The following is an 18204-nucleotide window of genomic DNA, read 5'->3' as shown; positions in this document are numbered from 1 at the left end:
AAATACAAGAAGATATACACTTTATACACAGTATCCTCAAGACTAGTCGAAATACACATACGATAAAGGAAAGTAATGGTATCTCGAAATCATCTTCCCCCGCACCACCATGACACCTGAGCTGCGCCACGCCATCGCTCTCCCCATTACGCTACTGACTCAGGTGTGGCAATACGAGTAGCCCCATCAAAGTCATACCTACACAGAAATTTTCCACTGTAGTTCGTTCTAAGCAGATAAAAACTTAGTCCATGAAAATAAGTGATGGATTATTATTCTACTTCTCCCTTTTGTGCTGACTTATCCTGTTCAATACTGGGACACACTTTTACCTTGAGATTTGTGTACGATTAGACCATTTCTTTAACATTAGGAAGAGTCTATGGAGGTCAGAAGATTAATATCCAGAGTCTTCGCTATCTTAATCCCTTACATAAGTTTCTGAAGCTGTATAAAATCACCAAATAGTAAGCAGAATGAATATAGAAACGCGTCGTGGTACTCAAAGGGTTAATAGTTGATATGTATGTACATGTTTTGCTTGTAAATGAGGATATGTTTGTTTTTATATGAAGGTATTGGCCAAGGGCAACTAAATATATATTAGAAAATGTTCACCGAAAAGCCAATCCCTAAACAAAAAAGCTAGAATGTTTGATTAAACTGAAAAATTGTCTAGGAAAAAGGATATGAAGTAGGAATATGGAAAGAGAGAGCACAGATAGGGAGTTCTTGAGTTTACTATTGAAGAAAAACTAGGTTTGATTAAAATTGGAAAATTGTCTGTTAAAAAGTAATAGAGTCGTAGGAATAGGGAAATATAAAGAGCAGATAGGGAGTTCAAAAGTTTACCATTGAGGAAGAAAAAACTGGAGAAAGAAAGATGAAAAAAAAAACTTGAAGATAAAGACGTAGGAATAGAAGTAAAGAGAGCAGAAAAAAACAATGGAGAAGGAAAAATGGAAAAAATAAAAGAAAAAAATCGTAGGAATAGGGAAATAAAGAGAAGATAGCGTGTTCTAGAATTTCCCATTGAAGAAGAAAGAAATGGAGAAGGAGAGGTGGAATGTATAGAAAAAAAAAATCGTAGGAATAGGGCAACTAAAGAGAGTGAATAGAGAGTTCCAGAGTTTACCATTGAAGAAGAAAAACTGGAGAAGGAAAGATGAAAAAAATAGAAGATAAAGTAGTAGCAGAAAAAATAATGGAGAAGGAAAAATGGAAAAAAATAAAAGAAAAAAATCGTAAGAATAGGAGAAGTGAGGAGAGTAAATAGGGAGTTCCAGAGTTTACCATTGAAGAAGAAAACTGGAGAAGGGAAGATGGATAAAAAAAAAAAAACATTCACGAAAGCCCGCCAAGATCCCCAATACCTGGAGTCACGAAGAAACCGATAATGTGGAGTTATTGAGGCCACGAAGAGGTTCAGGTCGCAAAAGAAGCTTAATGACGCCAGATGAGCCTCAATGCCATTAGGGGAAAGCAAGGTCTCATACTCAGCTTCTTACCAACATTATTTTCTCTCAATCTCCAGGAAATATTTGAAAGCACCATTTTTACGATATTAATCACGATCTTAGGTTTCATAGACAAGATTCTCCATTAGAGCGGGGAAACATCACTGATTTAGATAGAAAATATAATACTTGTTTAAATTTTGCGTCCACAACTGTTTGCGTTATATTCACCAGAGCTTCAATGGACTTTCAAAAGCAGGTACATGTGATCAAGATATGCCTGGTGCTCGAGGATATAGTGTTCAAGGATTTGTAGGTCATTGTCAGGTTAGCAGCGAGGCGTGAAAGGCGGTAATCCAAAGTCATTTCCACCTGGCCTAGGAATCCTACACAGGTAATCGCGCAGGACACACTATTATATTCACCAGCGAGCCCCCAGAAGAGTTAATTCACGGTTTTCTTTTATTTCAATACCTAAAGTTTCACCGAAGAGAGGATGACCAGCATTCAATCAACGGAAACTATAAGATCCTCAATTGTTTTTATTTTTTAGAATCCATACTGGCAGTCGGAAGGATTATGAGGAGGTAAGTAGTGAAAAAGATGAGAAAAAAGAAAGAAAACCTATTGTTCGGTGGTTTGAAAGATTGGAGCGGTCAGCTTTATTAGGAGAAGGTTGAGTGTAAGCAAAATTCCACCAAGAAGAAAAGGAGGATGTTGATAGACGCGGAAAAAGAAAGGAGAAAGACAAAGAACGGAGCGCATGCAGTTACAGGCAATGATAGAAAGAAATCCACAAGACAAAGGTTTGACAGTAATTTTCAGCTTCAGACAGAGAGAAAAGAAAAAGCTTAACGGACAACGCTCGAAGGACAGTTACAGGCAATGATTGATAGAAAATCCACAGCAGAGGTTTGACAGAGATCAGCTTCAGAAAGAGAGAAAAGAAAAAGCTTAACGGACAAGGATCAGAGCGCAGTTACTGGCAATTACAGAAAAAAAAAATCCACAGCAAAGGTAGAAATCAGCTTCAGAAAGAGAAAAAAGAAAAAGCTTAACAGATAACGATTGAAGAACAGTTGCAGGCAATAATAGAAGAAAATCCACAAGGCAAAGATTTGACAGTAAAATTTTGCTTCAGAAAGAGAAAAGAAAAAGCTTAACGAACAAGGACCAAAGAACAGTTACAGGCAATAATTAAAAGGAAATCCACAAGACCTTTGGCTAATTCTATCAGCTCTTTAAGGAGACTGGTAACTGAGTGGACCTTTTTTCTTTATATTTTTGTTGTCCTTGGCCAGTCCTTCTCTCTTACATGAAACAAGAGGTTGACAGGAGAATTCAGTATTAGAGACAAAAATATGGAAGCTAATTCAGAGGACATAGCCATATATATGTGTCCCTTTATTTTCATCAGCGTTTTGTGGCAGAAGACTCAAAAGAACTCATAGAAAACGTAGAACCAATCCTACTGGAGAGGGATGCAAAAGGGTTCGTTATGATTCAGCGTGTTGAAATGTAGCTTGATGAGAAAGACAGAACGTAAACTAGGGAAACACTGTATACGTACCACCAGGCTCCTGCTTCCACCGATAAGAGTAACCAATGGGACATGCCAGACAAGGGTACTCTCTCTCTCTCTCTCTCTCTCTCTCTCTCTCTCTCTCTCTCTCTCTCTCTCTCTCTCTCTCTCTCTCTCTCTCTCTCTCTCTCTCTCTCTCTCTCTCTCTCGCAGCCTATTCATTGTTAGGTGGACACTGTTCTCTGTGAAAAAGAGGACAAAATTAATGAAAAAATTATCTCCGTCTGATCCAGGATTCGAATAGAAAGATCTCTACTTATGTTATGAACCAAACACTAACGCTAGACAAACCCCGATGAAAGAATATATATATATATATATATATATATATATATATATATATATATATATATATATATATATATATATATATATATATATATATATATATATATATATATATATATATATGAAGCATGTGAAAGCGGTGTAGTAATGATGACAATAAGAGCAGCAGCAACCAGCCACACACATACATACACACTCCTCTCATTAGTCTAAAGTTACATTGTTAAGCGGACATTCTCGCCACCCTGCCGGCGTGCCAGGCTGGCGAGCGTGTCGGCGTCAAGCTGGTGTCCTTGGAACACCACCTTTAAGTAGCGAAAGAGGCGTAAGGCTGCAGCTCAAAAGCCTCCATGGCCACCACTTCATGTAACATTCCCTCTTACCTTGTATTAAATCTCATTCTCATTGGCATTCTCTTTCCCGTTTCGTAAAGTACAAGGTAAATGAAATTGCACCAGCAATCTTTTTGGTAAAATTTTGACTGGCCGTTCAAGCAAATGCACAATGGAGATAAGAAAAAAAAGTTTCGCTACATTAGTTCTATATCACTTTTTCCTTTCTTCTTTTTCCTGTTGCTAGATATGACTTTCAAATACTCCTCGTGATGACAATAGAAAACGACAATACTAAATCATATTATTGCACCAAATCAAATGAATGCATAAAAATTAATAAATTAGATCTTGCAAATGTGTGTGTGTGTGTGTGTGTGTGTGTGTGTGTGTGTGTGTGTGTGTGTGTGTGTGTGTGTGTGTGTGTGTGTGTGCGTGCGTGCGTGTGTGTGTAGGAGGGATTATGAGCAGTCTGTTTTCTCCCACACAGCCAAGCCCTCTGCCGCCTACCCTGTGGTGGTATTCCTGCACGGAGAGTCGTACGAGTGGGGATCAGCCAGCCTGTATGACGGCTCGGTGCTGGCGGCGCTGGGCAGAGTCATCGTCGTCACCATCAACTACAGGCTTGGTATTCTGGGTAGGTGAATCATTCATTATTTCTTTACATATAAGTCTCCAGTAATAGTAGTAGTAGTAGTAGTAGTAGTAGTAGTAGTAGTAGTAGTAGTAGTAGTAGTAGTTGCTGTCTATTTGTATTAAAAGCTCCGCCCCAACGCACGTCATAGCAGACTAAGTTAATTAAAATCGTGCTGAATGTTTACCTTACGCTGCCTGCGAACTGTTAATTGCTCTCTTCTTTATTACAATTCATTCGTCTTAAATTATATTAAAACTGTTACTGGAGAGAGAGAGAGAGAGAGAGAGAGAGAGAGAGAGAGAGAGAGAGAGAGATACAATAGGAAGCAGACGAACCGAGAAAAGCGCGACAGACAAACATGACAAACACATTATAACACACACACACACACACACACACACACACACACACACACACACACACACACACACACACACACACACACACACACACACACACACACACACACACACACACACACACACACAGAATACATTTGAGTTTATGGGTTGAAGGAGCATACAACATAATCTTATTCCCTGGAGCAAAGCAGCATCTCTCTTCCTCTTTATGTCAGCGAGTCAGCCACGCCTTCAGAGCTCCTCACCCGTGACCACTGCTAAAGTAATGGTGCCATGCCTCGCTGCTCGCCTCCGGGTGGAACACAAGGAGGCGGGTGGTTAACAGTGGGCCGAGTAGCTGAATCTGCTTGTGGAGTATCACATGGTTATAAAAATGTAATGCGTATGTTTCAAGTATGGGCAAGTTAGGCAATTCAACGCTGCCTAGACAGAAGAACAGGCTTCCTAATTTACTTGTATGCCGATCACTGTTAGAATGTTAGAAGCATCATGAGATATTCCGTGTCTCTCGCCGTTAACCTCTTTAGTATACCATAACGCGTTTTCATAATCATTCCACTTACTATTTGGTGATTTTACACAACTTCAGAAACCTATGAGGGGATTAAAATAGTGAATTCTCTGGCTACTAATCTTCTGATCTCCATAGACACTTCCTAATGTAAATAAAATCGTCTTATCATACCTAAAAATAAAGATAAAAATGCGTCTCAGTAATAAATGGGTTACATGTACTCAAACCTGCTGGCAAGACCTGAGAATTATCTACTTTTTATGGAGCTTTGAGGAAAGTAGAGAGATAGTGTGTGTGTGTGTGTGTGTGTGTGTGTGTGTGTGTGTGTGTGTGTGTGTGTGTGTGTGTGTGTGTCGAATGGGGGGAGAGGGGAGAAAAGGCAAAGGGAAGGTCCAAAAGTGTAGTTGAAGGATGAATAAAGGAAGGTCCAGGAATCTCGTATGGCGCGTAGTGGAGGGATGGAAGGAAAGACCGAAAAGAAAAAAATCATGGCGCACTGGGGCCAAGGCAGGCTGTGGCATGGGGCCAAGACAATCAAGAGATGAGGGACTGACGCGCTCAAGACAGGGCTGAGAGAGAGAGAGAGAGAGAGAGAGAGAGAGAGAGAGAGTTATACACCCTATTATAGACACGTCAGAGAAAGATGAATAAAGTAAATGATGAAAGTTTTGGATTACAGGGTCGATAAATCACATAGTTAAGGTAATTGAATGGTGACAGGTCTTGGTATTAATTTTTGCCTGTGTTTCGTCCTCCAGTCACATGTTAGGAAGGCTTTGGTCAGTCGGACATGTCTTCATCCCGCCTTCTGCAGGAACAAGTTTAGGGCCATTGATTTAACATGTTCTTGTGATTCGAAGAGCAAATACGCCAGTAATGAGTGTGAAGAACTCTCTCTCTCTCTCTCTCTCTCTCTCTCTCTCTGACGCATCCTAGTATCTGTAGCATGGTACATATCTTGACTTCCTCCTAGTCAAGGTTGGCTGGGCTGCCAACTTGCATCCATTTCCATTACCTCAAACGAGCCAAGGCGGCCACACAAACATCCTCTTCTAGTACCCGAACAACATTCATAAAACACCAACTATATAGTACCCCGCCACCCGCCACCCGCCACTGTGTGTGTGTGTGTGTGTGTTTCACTGTTTGATCTGCTGCAGACTCTGACGAGACAGCCAGACGTTACCCTACGGAACGAACTCAGAGCTCATTATTTCCGATCTTCGGATAGGCCTGAGACCAGGCACACACCACACACCGGGACAAGGTCACAACTTTGATTTACATCCCGTACCTACTCACTGCTAGGTGAACAGGGGCTACACGTGAAAGGAGACACACCCAAATATCTCCACCCGGCAGGGGAATCGAACCCCAGTCCTCTGGCTTGTGAAGCCAGCGCTATAACCACTGAGCTACCGGGCGTGTGTGTGTGTGTGTGTGTGTGTGTGTGTGTGTGTGTGTGTGTGTGTGTGTGTGTGTTTTCGTTTTTCCTTCATCTTTTATAGTTTATACAGTACTTGAGAATTTGTGCTTATCTCAACGAGCACTTCCCACGACTCATCTTCTGTGCGTTGCAGGGTTCTTCAATCCCAATGTGGACCCTGTCGGACGTGCGACTGTGGCCAACTACGGACTCATGGATCAGCTGGCAGCGCTGCATTGGGTACAGGAGAACATTGTACGCTTCAGTGGTGACCCAGGACACGTGACAGTGATGGGGCACGGAACAGGAGCTGCTTGCCTCAACTTCCTGGTCATCTCTCCAGCTGCGGCAGGTGAGTAAGGGACAAATAAAACGATGAGGCTTCCATATCTGAGTGAGGAGTTAGGATGGAATTTTGAGTTAGAAGAAAGGTACTACCACATGTATGTTTGTAATTCATCTCGGCTGCCTGCTGGTCACCCAGCCAATTTTCTCCATTACGGAGCGAGCTCAGAGCTCATAGACCGATCTTCGGGTAGGACTGAGACCACAACACACTCCACACACCGAGAAAGCGAGGTCACAATCCCTCGAGTTACATCCCGTACCTATTTACTGCTAGGTGAACGGGCTACACATTAAGAGGCTTGCCCATTTGCCTCGCCGCCTCCGGGATTCGAACCCGGACCCTCTCGAGTGTGAGTCGAGCGTGCTAACCATTACACGCGGTGTGTGTGTGTGTGTGTGTGTGTGTGTGTGTGTGTATGTGTTTCACTGTTTGATCTGCTGCAGTCTCTGACGAGACAGCCAGACGTTACCCTACGGAACGAGCTCAGAGCTCATTATTTCCGATCTTCGGATAGGCCTGAGACCAGGCACACACCACACACCGGGACAACAAGGTCACAACTCCTCGATTTACATCCAGTACCTACTCACTGCTAGGTGAACAGCGGCTACACGTGAAAGGAGACACACCCAAATATCTCCACCCGGCAGGGGAATCGAACCCCTGTCCTCTGGCTTGTGAAGTCAGCGCTCTAACCACTGAGCTACCGGGCGTGTTTGTGTGTGTGTGTGTGTGTGTGTGTGTGTTTGTAAACTTACTATAATAATGAATAAATAAAATGAGGCAATGAATAAAGGCAAAGGAAATAGAGAGAGAGAGAGAGAGAGAGAGAGAGAGAGAGAGAGAGAGAGAGAGAGAGAGAGAGAGAGAGAGAGAGAGGGAGGAGGCGGACACCTTTACAACACTGATTTATAGCCTCAAACACTAATACAGTCTACATCTCCACGGACGATTTTCCGGTAGGCGCGGGACTGTTCAAGAGAGCAATCCTCATGTCCGGATCAGCGTTGAGCCCTTGGGCGGCTGTGCAAGAGCCTGTGTACTACGCCGTGCAGGCCGCCCGTCAGTTGGGATGCACTGTGCCGGAAAACTTGTACCGTCACTACGAGGCGCTGCTCCACTGCCTCCGTGACAGAACTGTGGACCAGATTCTGCAGGTAAGACCAAAGACCAGCGCATGTATCATTTCTATACTGCTGCTGCTGCTACTACTACTACCATTACTACTACTACTACTACTAATAATAATAATAATAATAATAATAATAATAATAATAATAATAATAATAATAAGAAGAAGAAGAAGAAGAAGAAGAAGAAGAAGAAGAAAAAAAAGAAGAAGAAGAAGAAGGAGGAGGATAACACTAAAATAATAATAATAATAATAATAATAATAATAATAATAATAATAATAATAATAATAATAATGATAATAATAATAATGATAATGATAATAATAATAATGATAATGGTAATGATAATAATAGTAGTAGTAGTAGTAGTAGTAGTAGTAGTAGTAGTAGTAGTAAAAATCTTCTCCTTTCCTTCTTGTCTGTTTTTATTACATTTTTTACCCGATCGCAGGTAGACTTAGAAACACCGCAGTTCCTGTCGTCCATCGGGCCAAGTGTAGACGGCGTCACGATCCGGCCTGATTGGAAGGAGCAGCTTGAAAAAATGGGTGAGTGGATGCCTAGTTTTCCCTTGCCTCGTCCAGCCTTCTCTATTTCATGCCCTACCCTTCCACAACGACATCTGCTGCCGGTGCTCTTTCTAGTTTCATTTATAAAGTTCACCAGTGATGAAGTACAAAATGGTGAGTTATATTGAAGATAGTAATGTTATTAAAGAGGAGCCGTGATTTTTTTCTATTAGCTGTGTCTCTGTTTATATCTCCCGTGAGAATCTTTTTCCCCAACAATCACTACCGTGCTCAGTACACTCATGAATCTTTCATAGGTATAAATAAATAAGAAGTATTGAGAGTGGTGGACAGTTTCTGGCCGCCGGCCAACGATTCCCCAGAGAAAACAAGACTAGAGCCACGCCCTCCACCACGCCGGCATGATGGCATTAGGACCACAGTGTCAGTTTATTACATTATTAAATGCCAATTGTCTTCATATCAACGTGGCTTGTTGAAATTATCTGTTTGTTTTGAAATCAATGCCAACTAATATTGTAGCGTTTAATGAATTGTGATAGTGACGGAGAGAACATGTGATTGGCCTATGGAAATTAAATCTGATATGTTGTTATTTAATTAAAGAGAAATCGTTAGAGGGTTAGTGTCAGCTTCCTCTTTTATACTTTTATGCTCCCTCTTTCATTCTTCCTCTAACTCTTAGTTGTTACAATATACAATACGTTATGCATACATACAAGAGTTACCTGAGCTCGCTTGTATTTTAAAAACGAATAAACGAATGATAGATTTTTACGTGCAGTACGGCAAAGTGTTTGTGTCCCATGGATTAGGTTCGGAGGATCGCACACCCGTGGATCTTCTCCTGGGCGTCACCACCACCGACATCCTGGAGGTGTTCAGTGACGCCGAGATTCAACACGGATTCGAAGCTGACTATCGCGACCGTCTCCTCAGGACCTTCGTTACCAACAACTACCACTACCACCTGCAGGTTCGCCATATGAATCCCTTCTCTTTCTTATGTTTATTTTTTCATTGAAGATAATAAGTAGACGAATAGATATGCGAGTAAATACATAGAATAATTTCTGTACATACATTTCAATATCATACTTCATTATCCTATACTTCATAACTACATATCTTCTATTGTTTTATGAATATATTTTGTTTTTTCTTACTGATCTATTCTGGCAATACTTTTATATCGAAACTTCATTCTGTTCCCTTCCCTTGCTGTTGTGGCTTCATCAGGAGATCGTGCTAGCCATCACAGCAGAGTACACCGACTGGGCCCGCCCTGTGCAGCACCCAGTACACATCCGTGACCTGACCGCTGAGGCTCTCCACGATGCCGCCTACGTGTCGCCTGTTACCGTCGCTGCCAACCAGTTGTCAAGCTCAACCAGAACCACTTTCCTGTACGTGCTGGACCACCGACCAGACAACCCTGACCCAGAGGTGAGCCAGCCTTCACAGTTGTATACAAGCTCTCATCTCGCAATACAATAACACCACCAGCAGAGTAAACTCGCCGCAAGACCACCGCTAATTAAAAGTTTGCGTATGTTTTGCCAATCCAGGCCTTTGTTGGGAGCAATGCCAGAGTTGCAGTGATATGCATTTATGATTTGACTATTTAATTTTTTCCTTCTTTCTTTTGTTGCTTTAGACTGGGCCTGAAATCTCCCTCAACGAGCTATTGTACGTGTTTGGAGCACCCTTAGGTCCAGTAGGGCCTCTGGCGGCACCGTATAATTACACTAAGACGGAAGTGAGCCTGAGCGAGGCAGTAATCACGATGTGGACCAATTTCATTAAGACAGGGTGAGTGTCTTGAGTGTATATGCCACGCTATGACATTTTAAGCATTACAATGCTTGATGTGTATACTTAAATGGAGGAGGAGGAGAAAGTGTAAAAGGAAAAATGAAAGGAGGAGGAGGTGTAGTAAATAATTGTCAAAATCTTTAATTAGATACCAAGATAATAATGACAATAATAATAGTAATAATAATAATAATAATAATAATAATAATAATAATAATAATAATCGTATCTTAGTATTATCATTTCTTACAAACTTCAGCAACCCAAACGAGAGCGGCGTTAGTGGGACGGGTCCATCAGCCAGCAGGGAGACGCACCGCTACAGGAGTCCCGAGTGGCCTGGCTACGATGATGTTTACAAGAGGTACCTCGACCTGGGTAAGTATTGCAAACTCTATCGTGTGTGAGAATTTTAATCCCATATCCTGAAACATTGCACCTCACCTTCCTATTTTCAAAAGGTTCTAGTTGAAGTTACACGGGTTTTTAAGGGTGTTTAGTGCCATGTTAACAAGGTTTCTGCCTTACCAACAAGACAAATTACCTTTAGAACTCGGCTAATTGTCTGTGGCCCTTAAAAATGGTCGCCGTGAGAGAGAAAGTGTTCATGAATGTGGCGCTTAATCCTATCACAGGCTGTCACGAACATTACGAGGAGGGAGAGTATGTTCGCGTCTCTTTACTTAGTTTTTTTTTTTTATGTAAGAGGGGAAGCTAGCCAAGGGCAACAACAAAATAAAAAAAAAGGCCCACTTAATTACCAGTCCCCTTGCAGGTCAAAGGGTCAACCGAAATAAAGGGATAAATGTCTTGAAAGTGAAGAGAGGCATATCGCTATTAATTTTTGTATTCAGTTAGGTAAAGCGCTACTAACACAGGTAAAGGACAAAGGGATGCTGTGTCAAATAGTTTAGGAACCACTTATCTAGAGTGACAGCCCAATCTTAGCCCTACAGGTCATTATTAACACTCCTTCTTTACTCGCAGGAGGGCGTGGCCGTGCTCGGGACCATTACAGAGCAGGACGGGTCGCGCTGTGGTCGTGGTTGATTCCTGGATTGGAGAAAGTTGGCTCTCGCTACGGCGTAGATTCCTCGTTCCACAAGCTGCCAGACCACGACGAGGTTGACACGTATTCTGGCCCGACGCGTCCAAGCAATCTGTCAAGTAACTTTCTGCCTCCTTCCACTATTCTCGCACCGACGCGGCTCATCACTCCTGTGCAAGTTCATGAAGTGCATCCACCTACTATGCTTGTCTTTCCCAACTCCAGCCACGTCGCAGGATTGTTAGAAGATGTATCGCGTGGCCAAGTTTTTCCTCACCACCAGCAACACCTCGGTCATTTCCCGTACACGACTGCTCTTAGTCTTACTGTCGCCATCGGATGCTCACTTTTAATCTTGAACCTTCTAGTTTTTGCGGCAGTTTACTACCGTCGCGACACATCTCGTCAAGGAAACAACAAAATCGCAGGCTTAGGCACACATGAAGGAAACAATACCGAGGGCAGTACTGATGTTCAGCTCCGCCCGTCAGGTGAAGCAGTCGCTGCCAAACCTTCGTCACCGTCTCAGTGTGGAACGTTACGTAGCAGCTTAGCCACATCGTGTGACAGTGAAGCACACCAAGAATGGCCGCCAGACTACAGTAGCTGTTGTCAGACCAGCAAGGGAAGTGAGACAACTGTTACGAGAACGGGGGCTCGACCACCTCACAATGGTACGGCGCGTGTGGTTTCACGGCCGCCGCCTCCCCCAAGATCCTCTTCCTACCCGTCCCACAAAGAACCCCAGCCGCTGCTCTCTCCAACGGCTCTCCTCCACTCCAATAGCACTGTTTGTTCGGAGATGCGTGTGTAAAACCGTTGCTGAGATGAAGAGTCTTCGATTACCGAACTTATACTATTCCTAAAAACAAACTAAAAAACAGTAACAAACACTGATATAGAAAAAGATTCGTGTCTGCGCTAGAAAAAACTTGTGTATCAGCAAAGAACTTTACTGTAATAGTTGTGTTTCAGTGAAATTTTACACTGTCAAAGATTTATACTTCATGTGTACTTATGTTAAGTGTACGTAAACAATTGACAATCTAAACTACAAAATTAATAAACGCTAATAGTTTTTCACAATAGAAATTACTTGGATGTTTGATGGTCAGGATCCAAATACCGTTCCGGGAAGTGTATAAAGTTTGAGTAAATATTATTGGAATTAGCTTATTATATTCCAACAAAACAAAGATAAAATGGTGATTGATTAATCATTAAGCACCAGGGGTCAGACAGGTATCAAACCTTTGATCCGAGTGTTCACGCAGCAAGCAGTGAGCGTCGCTGTGGCAGATGGCCAACTTTTCGGTCAAATGCGTGACATTGATTGCGTGAGTGACGAAGACAAGTGATGTAAGTGACAGTGCTTTATGTAAACTGTAAAACTGAACTCACATCTCCCGCCAATCACTTGACAGAACATGAATCACCCAAAAGACACTCTGGCTGAGTATGAAAAGCGCCGTTTGGCAGTGAAGGGCTGTGTAAAGAGAAAGGATGAAGAGGAAAAGCATGTGGAACTAGACACTGACTGTGATTATTTTGCTATTTACTATTTTGTTGCCTATTTTTTTCGTATTTGGGCGAGATGACATTTGGTAGGGACTGAGAAAAACTGGCCGGTTTAACTTTGAGTTTGGGCGAATCCTGGGCGTCAACTGTTGTCGCACGGCTGTCAGGCCCGGGTATCGTGGGCATGTCAGCAGGTAGCTACTCAGCCACACTCAAGGAAAATACTCCAACTCCAAACACCCCACCTCTGCTTACGCTGTACTCGCTGTGAACATTGCAGCTAAGTTTTCTAATTAGTCCCGGGGCTGTGTACTGTTTGTTAGATACTTAGCCAAGACATGTTCTTTCGCCTCTGTAAGGAGACTGGCGAATGAGTGGGCCTTTTTTCTTTATATTTTTGTTGCCCTTGGCCAGTCCTCCTTTCTTACATAAAGAAAAACATGGGTCTGCACATCATCAGGTAAATGTCACGTCTAACGTAGCCTGGTAACAACATATTGATACCTAGTCGCTATTCCAGGAAGAGTGCAAGATAGTCTCGGTGCTAAAACTAGCGGTTAGCTCAGTAGATGAACTTCATAACTCAGACTATCAATCCTAACATACCGACTTAGCAGCTCTGGTAATTAGATCACAGAAACTCTGGGAATTAGATCACATTGAGATAGCGTCTAACGAGGTAATTAAAACCAGCAAAAAAAAATTATGGACACCAGCAAAGTCAGAGAAATCCACATAAATAAATTAATTAACCAGTACAGAGTTTGTCTGCTTTTGATAAGAAAATAGGGCACAGCTACCAAGTCATTTTAGTCCAACCTTCAAAATACCTTTATAAAAAAAAATCAGGATTTCTCCATATCAATATTTCAAAGTAATTAATGAAAAACCGCTAAACAGCTTACGCCAAGAAGAGGAACATGATGACACTGGACTGCAGACTATAGAGTGTGTGTGTGTGTGTGTGTGTGTGTGTGTGTGTGCGTGCGTGCGTGCGTGCATGAGTGCGTGTGTTTGTGCGCGTGTGCTTGCGTGCGTGCTTCCGAGATTGCGTGAGTGCACGTGCGAGCGCGCGTCTTAATAAAATGCATCCTGCATTCGGTTTCTGACTCCTCTAAGCAAGAGAAAGTGTGGATGATGGCATGAGCAACAAAAAGCTGTGGCATAAAACCAGGAGCGCTAAGCAAAGGTTCGGAGAGTTGAAGCTAACACGTCGAATAGGAACAGTAAAGCAATACTCGATGGCTAACTGTATATCCTTTAGAAATACAGACAGGTATGAAAGGTAAACGTAAGGATGTATTCAAATGGCTTTTTTTATTTATAATCCTAGAAAGTCAATAAGATAATTATCCCATGAAGTGTTGTTACCAATAAGTACTTGAGGTGGCGAAGGTTTGGTGAGCTCATGGTAAGGCTGTTTGTCCAGTGGAATATTGAAATAGGTGGCCATGCACCTGATACGCCTTCACTGAACATTACATTACCTTGGTCAGTCTGTAAATATGATTTTTTCGTTATTATTTTATTATTTCATTTAATTTGCACGTAGTTATCTTGTCTTATGTAATAATGTTTTAGAAGGGTGGTAGATTATCACTTGTAAAAATAAAGTTTAAGAAAGTAGTGCTTTATTTGCATAATTCCATTTGGAAATAGGCGTAACGTTGACATTCCAGCTGTATGATGCCATTTGGTGGAATTACAAGGGGACTGGTAATTAAGTGGCCGGTTGTTGTTGTTGTTGTTGTTTTTCCCTTAGCCAGTTTTCCCTCTTACATAAAAAAAAAAAAAAAGTGACTGACTGGTTTGTTACTACTCGTACACATTTTAGGCGGTAAAAGGTAGGGTGGTTCTGCTCGTAACTAAAGTGTTCCGGGTGTGTGACGCGAGTATAGCGGAACTCGTGGTGCTGGGATACGGTAAGTCCTCGTATATACCAGACATAAGAGAGAGATGATGGAAGCAGTATGGAGATAACAGGAGTGTGCGTAGTTATGGTGCTGCTGCTGCTGGGACTTAGAAGTGAATGAAAGGACGATTGAGGCTGTGAGGGAGTTCATGGAAAGAATATGGTATGTCATCTTATATAGGAAAGGTGAATATTTACTCTTATTGGTCCTTGTCAGTAGCACATAATACGACTGCATGTTGGGGTACTATACTCACTTCACTTCACGTTTATTATTATTTATTTATTTTTTTTTTTTTTCCAGGCGCAAGGCTTTTATTGGCTTGTAGTGATGCTTTGGGATAAATCAACACCGCGCCAGAAACAATCCTGCGAGCAGTTTTCCTCGTCTCCCTTTTTTCTTCTTGTGGCTGTTTACATTAGTATGGCATTGTGGGTCCTGTGGGACTTGTGGTGTCTATACAACACGTGTCACTGACGTCCAATGAGAACCCGCCATGCCGGTAGTTACTTACATGACGTATCACGCCAAAACCAATCAGGGACGTTGGACTATAGGGTGTCCAATGACAGCCCGCCATGCCGAGAATTACTTATAGTTTTGCATTTGTTTCTATTGAGAGGATGAACCACGTTAGTTAAAGTTTCAACCATTTGCTGAGCTGTTCTCACGATGGTCGTCCACTGCTCTTACTGTAATTTCAAGCTTTTTGAGTTGTATCACCGCCACACCGGAAACACGAGAGACTTGTTCGACTTGTGTGTGCATCATGGGTTGATTTTTTTTTTTTTTTTTCCCAAATCGTGAGTAATACCCGAAATCAGACATTTTTTTGTAATTTCTTTGAAGGGACGCCGCAGCGCCACCTGTTAGGAGGGAACGGCTGTGGTGAACATACTGTGTTATTGGTGAGCAGTGATTGTAATCTATTTACTTTTTTTCCAACAAGAGTGCCCGATACAACTGACTCAGGAGCAATAATCTGAGTCGCATGTAGGTTCAAAATCAAGATCGACATCAAGACCCAGACCCAGACCCATTGTTTACCCCCGCACATCGGGAAGTAACACGTGGAGAGGCTGTGCCAGGGTGCCGAGCTGTAGCCCTCCAGAGCCCTTCAACGGGCCGCCCAGTGACTCCCAACCAAAACGATCGCCTCCATCAAGCCTTGGACATGAAGTTCACATACAAGGTAAGCAATGTTAGCCTTGCTTCTAACGCTAGGGAGGAGGTAAACGTAAAATGGTACAAGCAAAGGGAAGAGTAAACATGAACAAAATGTTGGGAACTTATGGGAAACGATTAACTTTCCTATGAAACTGTGGTTATTAGTGCAGGTGGACGAAGTGGCTTGGCTTAAGTACACGTCATAATTGTGAGCGTTATTTTGATGAGTTAGGGAATGCCTTCACCTGTTTGGTATTTAGAGTCTTGAGTTAGGTGAGTACTGTACACAGCAGTTATGAGACACAGTTGTTGCAGGATGTGTACTTCAAGCAAGAGAGGCAAAAGGCAGATCTCTATAGAACTCTCTAAATATTGGTATCCTGTAAAATTATCCTTTGCTCAGTAGATTGTTCATTTACCTGGCTTTCTTATCTGGATGACCTTTCCCTATGAGCCATGCTTAAGTCAACCGTCAAATAAAAAGCTGAGAGGTCTCACCAGCCAATGTGCCAACCTATCTAAGCTTTTCAAATACCAGAACATAGGCAAATAAGATGCTGGCCAGAAAGTGCATTGCTAGTTCATTTTGCATGGGTAGGGATAATAAGTCATGAAGCTTCTGGCAAGAAGATTTTTTAGTGCAGCCTTAGAAGCACCAAGGTCTCTCAGCTCAACAACTGCAGAGGGAAGAGGATTCCAAGACAGAACAACACGGACTGGAAAGAAACAGCATCGGCACTGAAGCAATCGTATCTCTTTTCTGTCAGCCTTTCTTCTGTTTAGCTATATCTATCTATCTTATTAAGTTCCTTTTTATTAAGTTTGATGTTCTTTCCTTATCAAGTTATTGCATTCTGAATATTCTTGTATAAATTAAAATCTTCCTTTTCAGTTCTCAAATCTTCTGGGAACAGTTTACAGACTAGGAGACATAATATTCTCCCATGATGGCAACACTGTCATATGTCCTGTTGGCAATAAGATCTCGGTGTATGATCTTCGCAACAACCGTGCCCACACACTGCCCATTGAAGCCAGATACAACTACACAACACTGGCACTGGCTCCAAATGGCATAATTTTGATAGCTGCAGAAGAAGGTATATATGTTATAGTATTAGAGCCTAACTTTATATTCTTCACTCATATCTCCCTTCAAACATTGTTCATATAAGCACTGAACAACCAATAGGATATCACTTTTCACTCTTGACCAATGTTTGTCCAGAACCTTCAATTAAGGCTACTAATCGCATTCCTTTAGCTTTTTTTTATTATGTTTTGTGGATAGTACTGGATAATACTGGATATTTGTGAAGTATTTATTATGTAGATTACATTACATGTTAGTATATTAATCTGTTAATCTTATACAATTTAAAACGTCATATTCTGCCACCAGATGGGGAAGTGCACATCATCAACTTGAACTTCCGTAATGTATTGTACCGGAAACGCTTCAATCGGCCAATCAAGAGTATTAAGTTTAGTCCAGATGGCAAGCACTTCGCCCTCACCAAAGAGAATGGAGGTGGGGCATCCAGGCTCTCTGTTGCTTGATTGATTGCTTCATGAATATATATTAATTTTAATTAGAGGAAATCAGTACAGTACAGTAATGCATTTGAAATAATCCTTGCCATCTTTTTCAGTGTTTGTGTATATTGCTCCTGGTTCAAATAAGAGGATTTTTGACCCCTTTGTGATGGAGAGAGTGTTCCATGGAGCCTTTGATGATACCACCTGCTTGGACTGGTCTCATGATTCCAGGTACTGCTGAGACTTGGCTGTAACTTGACTTCTAAAGTAACTATAATATTGTATGCAGGTACTCAGTAAAAGCCAGAAAGTGGGCAGTAAGGTGAACATGAAGGAAAAAATTATCAGGTTGTCACTTTATATAAGGAATTAAAAGTGAGGGTAAAATTATAAGGGTTCCATTTTCAATGCCACAGCTCTTGGTTGATTATAGCATTGTTTATCCATATATAGTCAGCTTGATTTTTTTTATGTAAAGAAAAACTGGCCAAGGGCAACAAGAAATTAAAAAGAGGCCCATTTAATTGCTAGTTCCCTTAGAAATCAATAGTTTTTTTTTTTTTATTTATACCATGTGGGCTTTTCACGGGAATT

At 41.8% G+C, this 18204-nt stretch overlaps 2 protein-coding genes across 8 annotated transcripts in view; both read left to right on the top strand.

The window, feature by feature from the left end:
• LOC123503564 (neuroligin-2-like) overlaps positions 1-14618 on the top strand; it is a 20853-nt gene extending 6235 nt beyond the window's left edge. The window contains exons 2-10 of the mRNA XM_045253439.1: positions 4150-4296; positions 6753-6950; positions 7911-8104; positions 8532-8628; positions 9426-9586; positions 9850-10056; positions 10268-10422; positions 10685-10803; positions 11413-14618. Coding sequence (XP_045109374.1) covers positions 4150-4296; positions 6753-6950; positions 7911-8104; positions 8532-8628; positions 9426-9586; positions 9850-10056; positions 10268-10422; positions 10685-10803; positions 11413-12287 — 2153 coding nt within the window. The 3' untranslated portion in view covers positions 12288-14618. The remainder of the gene's footprint in view (positions 1-4149; positions 4297-6752; positions 6951-7910; positions 8105-8531; positions 8629-9425; positions 9587-9849; positions 10057-10267; positions 10423-10684; positions 10804-11412) is intronic.
• LOC123503563 (periodic tryptophan protein 2 homolog) overlaps positions 12759-18204 on the top strand; it is a 13091-nt gene continuing 7645 nt past the window's right edge. For 3 of the 7 annotated variants that reach the window (XM_045253437.1, XM_045253438.1, XM_045253436.1), the window contains exons 1-5: positions 15540-15662; positions 15854-16096; positions 16964-17171; positions 17474-17602; positions 17724-17841. In XM_045253437.1, coding sequence (XP_045109372.1) covers positions 16079-16096; positions 16964-17171; positions 17474-17602; positions 17724-17841 — 473 coding nt within the window. In that variant the 5' untranslated portion in view covers positions 15540-15662; positions 15854-16078. Of the gene's footprint in view, positions 12833-15538; positions 15663-15690; positions 15708-15853; positions 16097-16963; positions 17172-17473; positions 17603-17723; positions 17842-18204 lie in introns of those variants that run through there. The other 4 variants (XM_045253433.1, XM_045253431.1, XM_045253434.1 and 1 more) reach the window with 4 other exon arrangements.

Source organism: Portunus trituberculatus, chromosome 14, assembly GCF_017591435.1.
Source record: "Portunus trituberculatus isolate SZX2019 chromosome 14, ASM1759143v1, whole genome shotgun sequence".
NCBI classification, from domain to species: domain Eukaryota; kingdom Metazoa; phylum Arthropoda; class Malacostraca; order Decapoda; family Portunidae; genus Portunus; species Portunus trituberculatus.
This window is presented reverse-complemented; position numbering and strand designations above follow the sequence as displayed.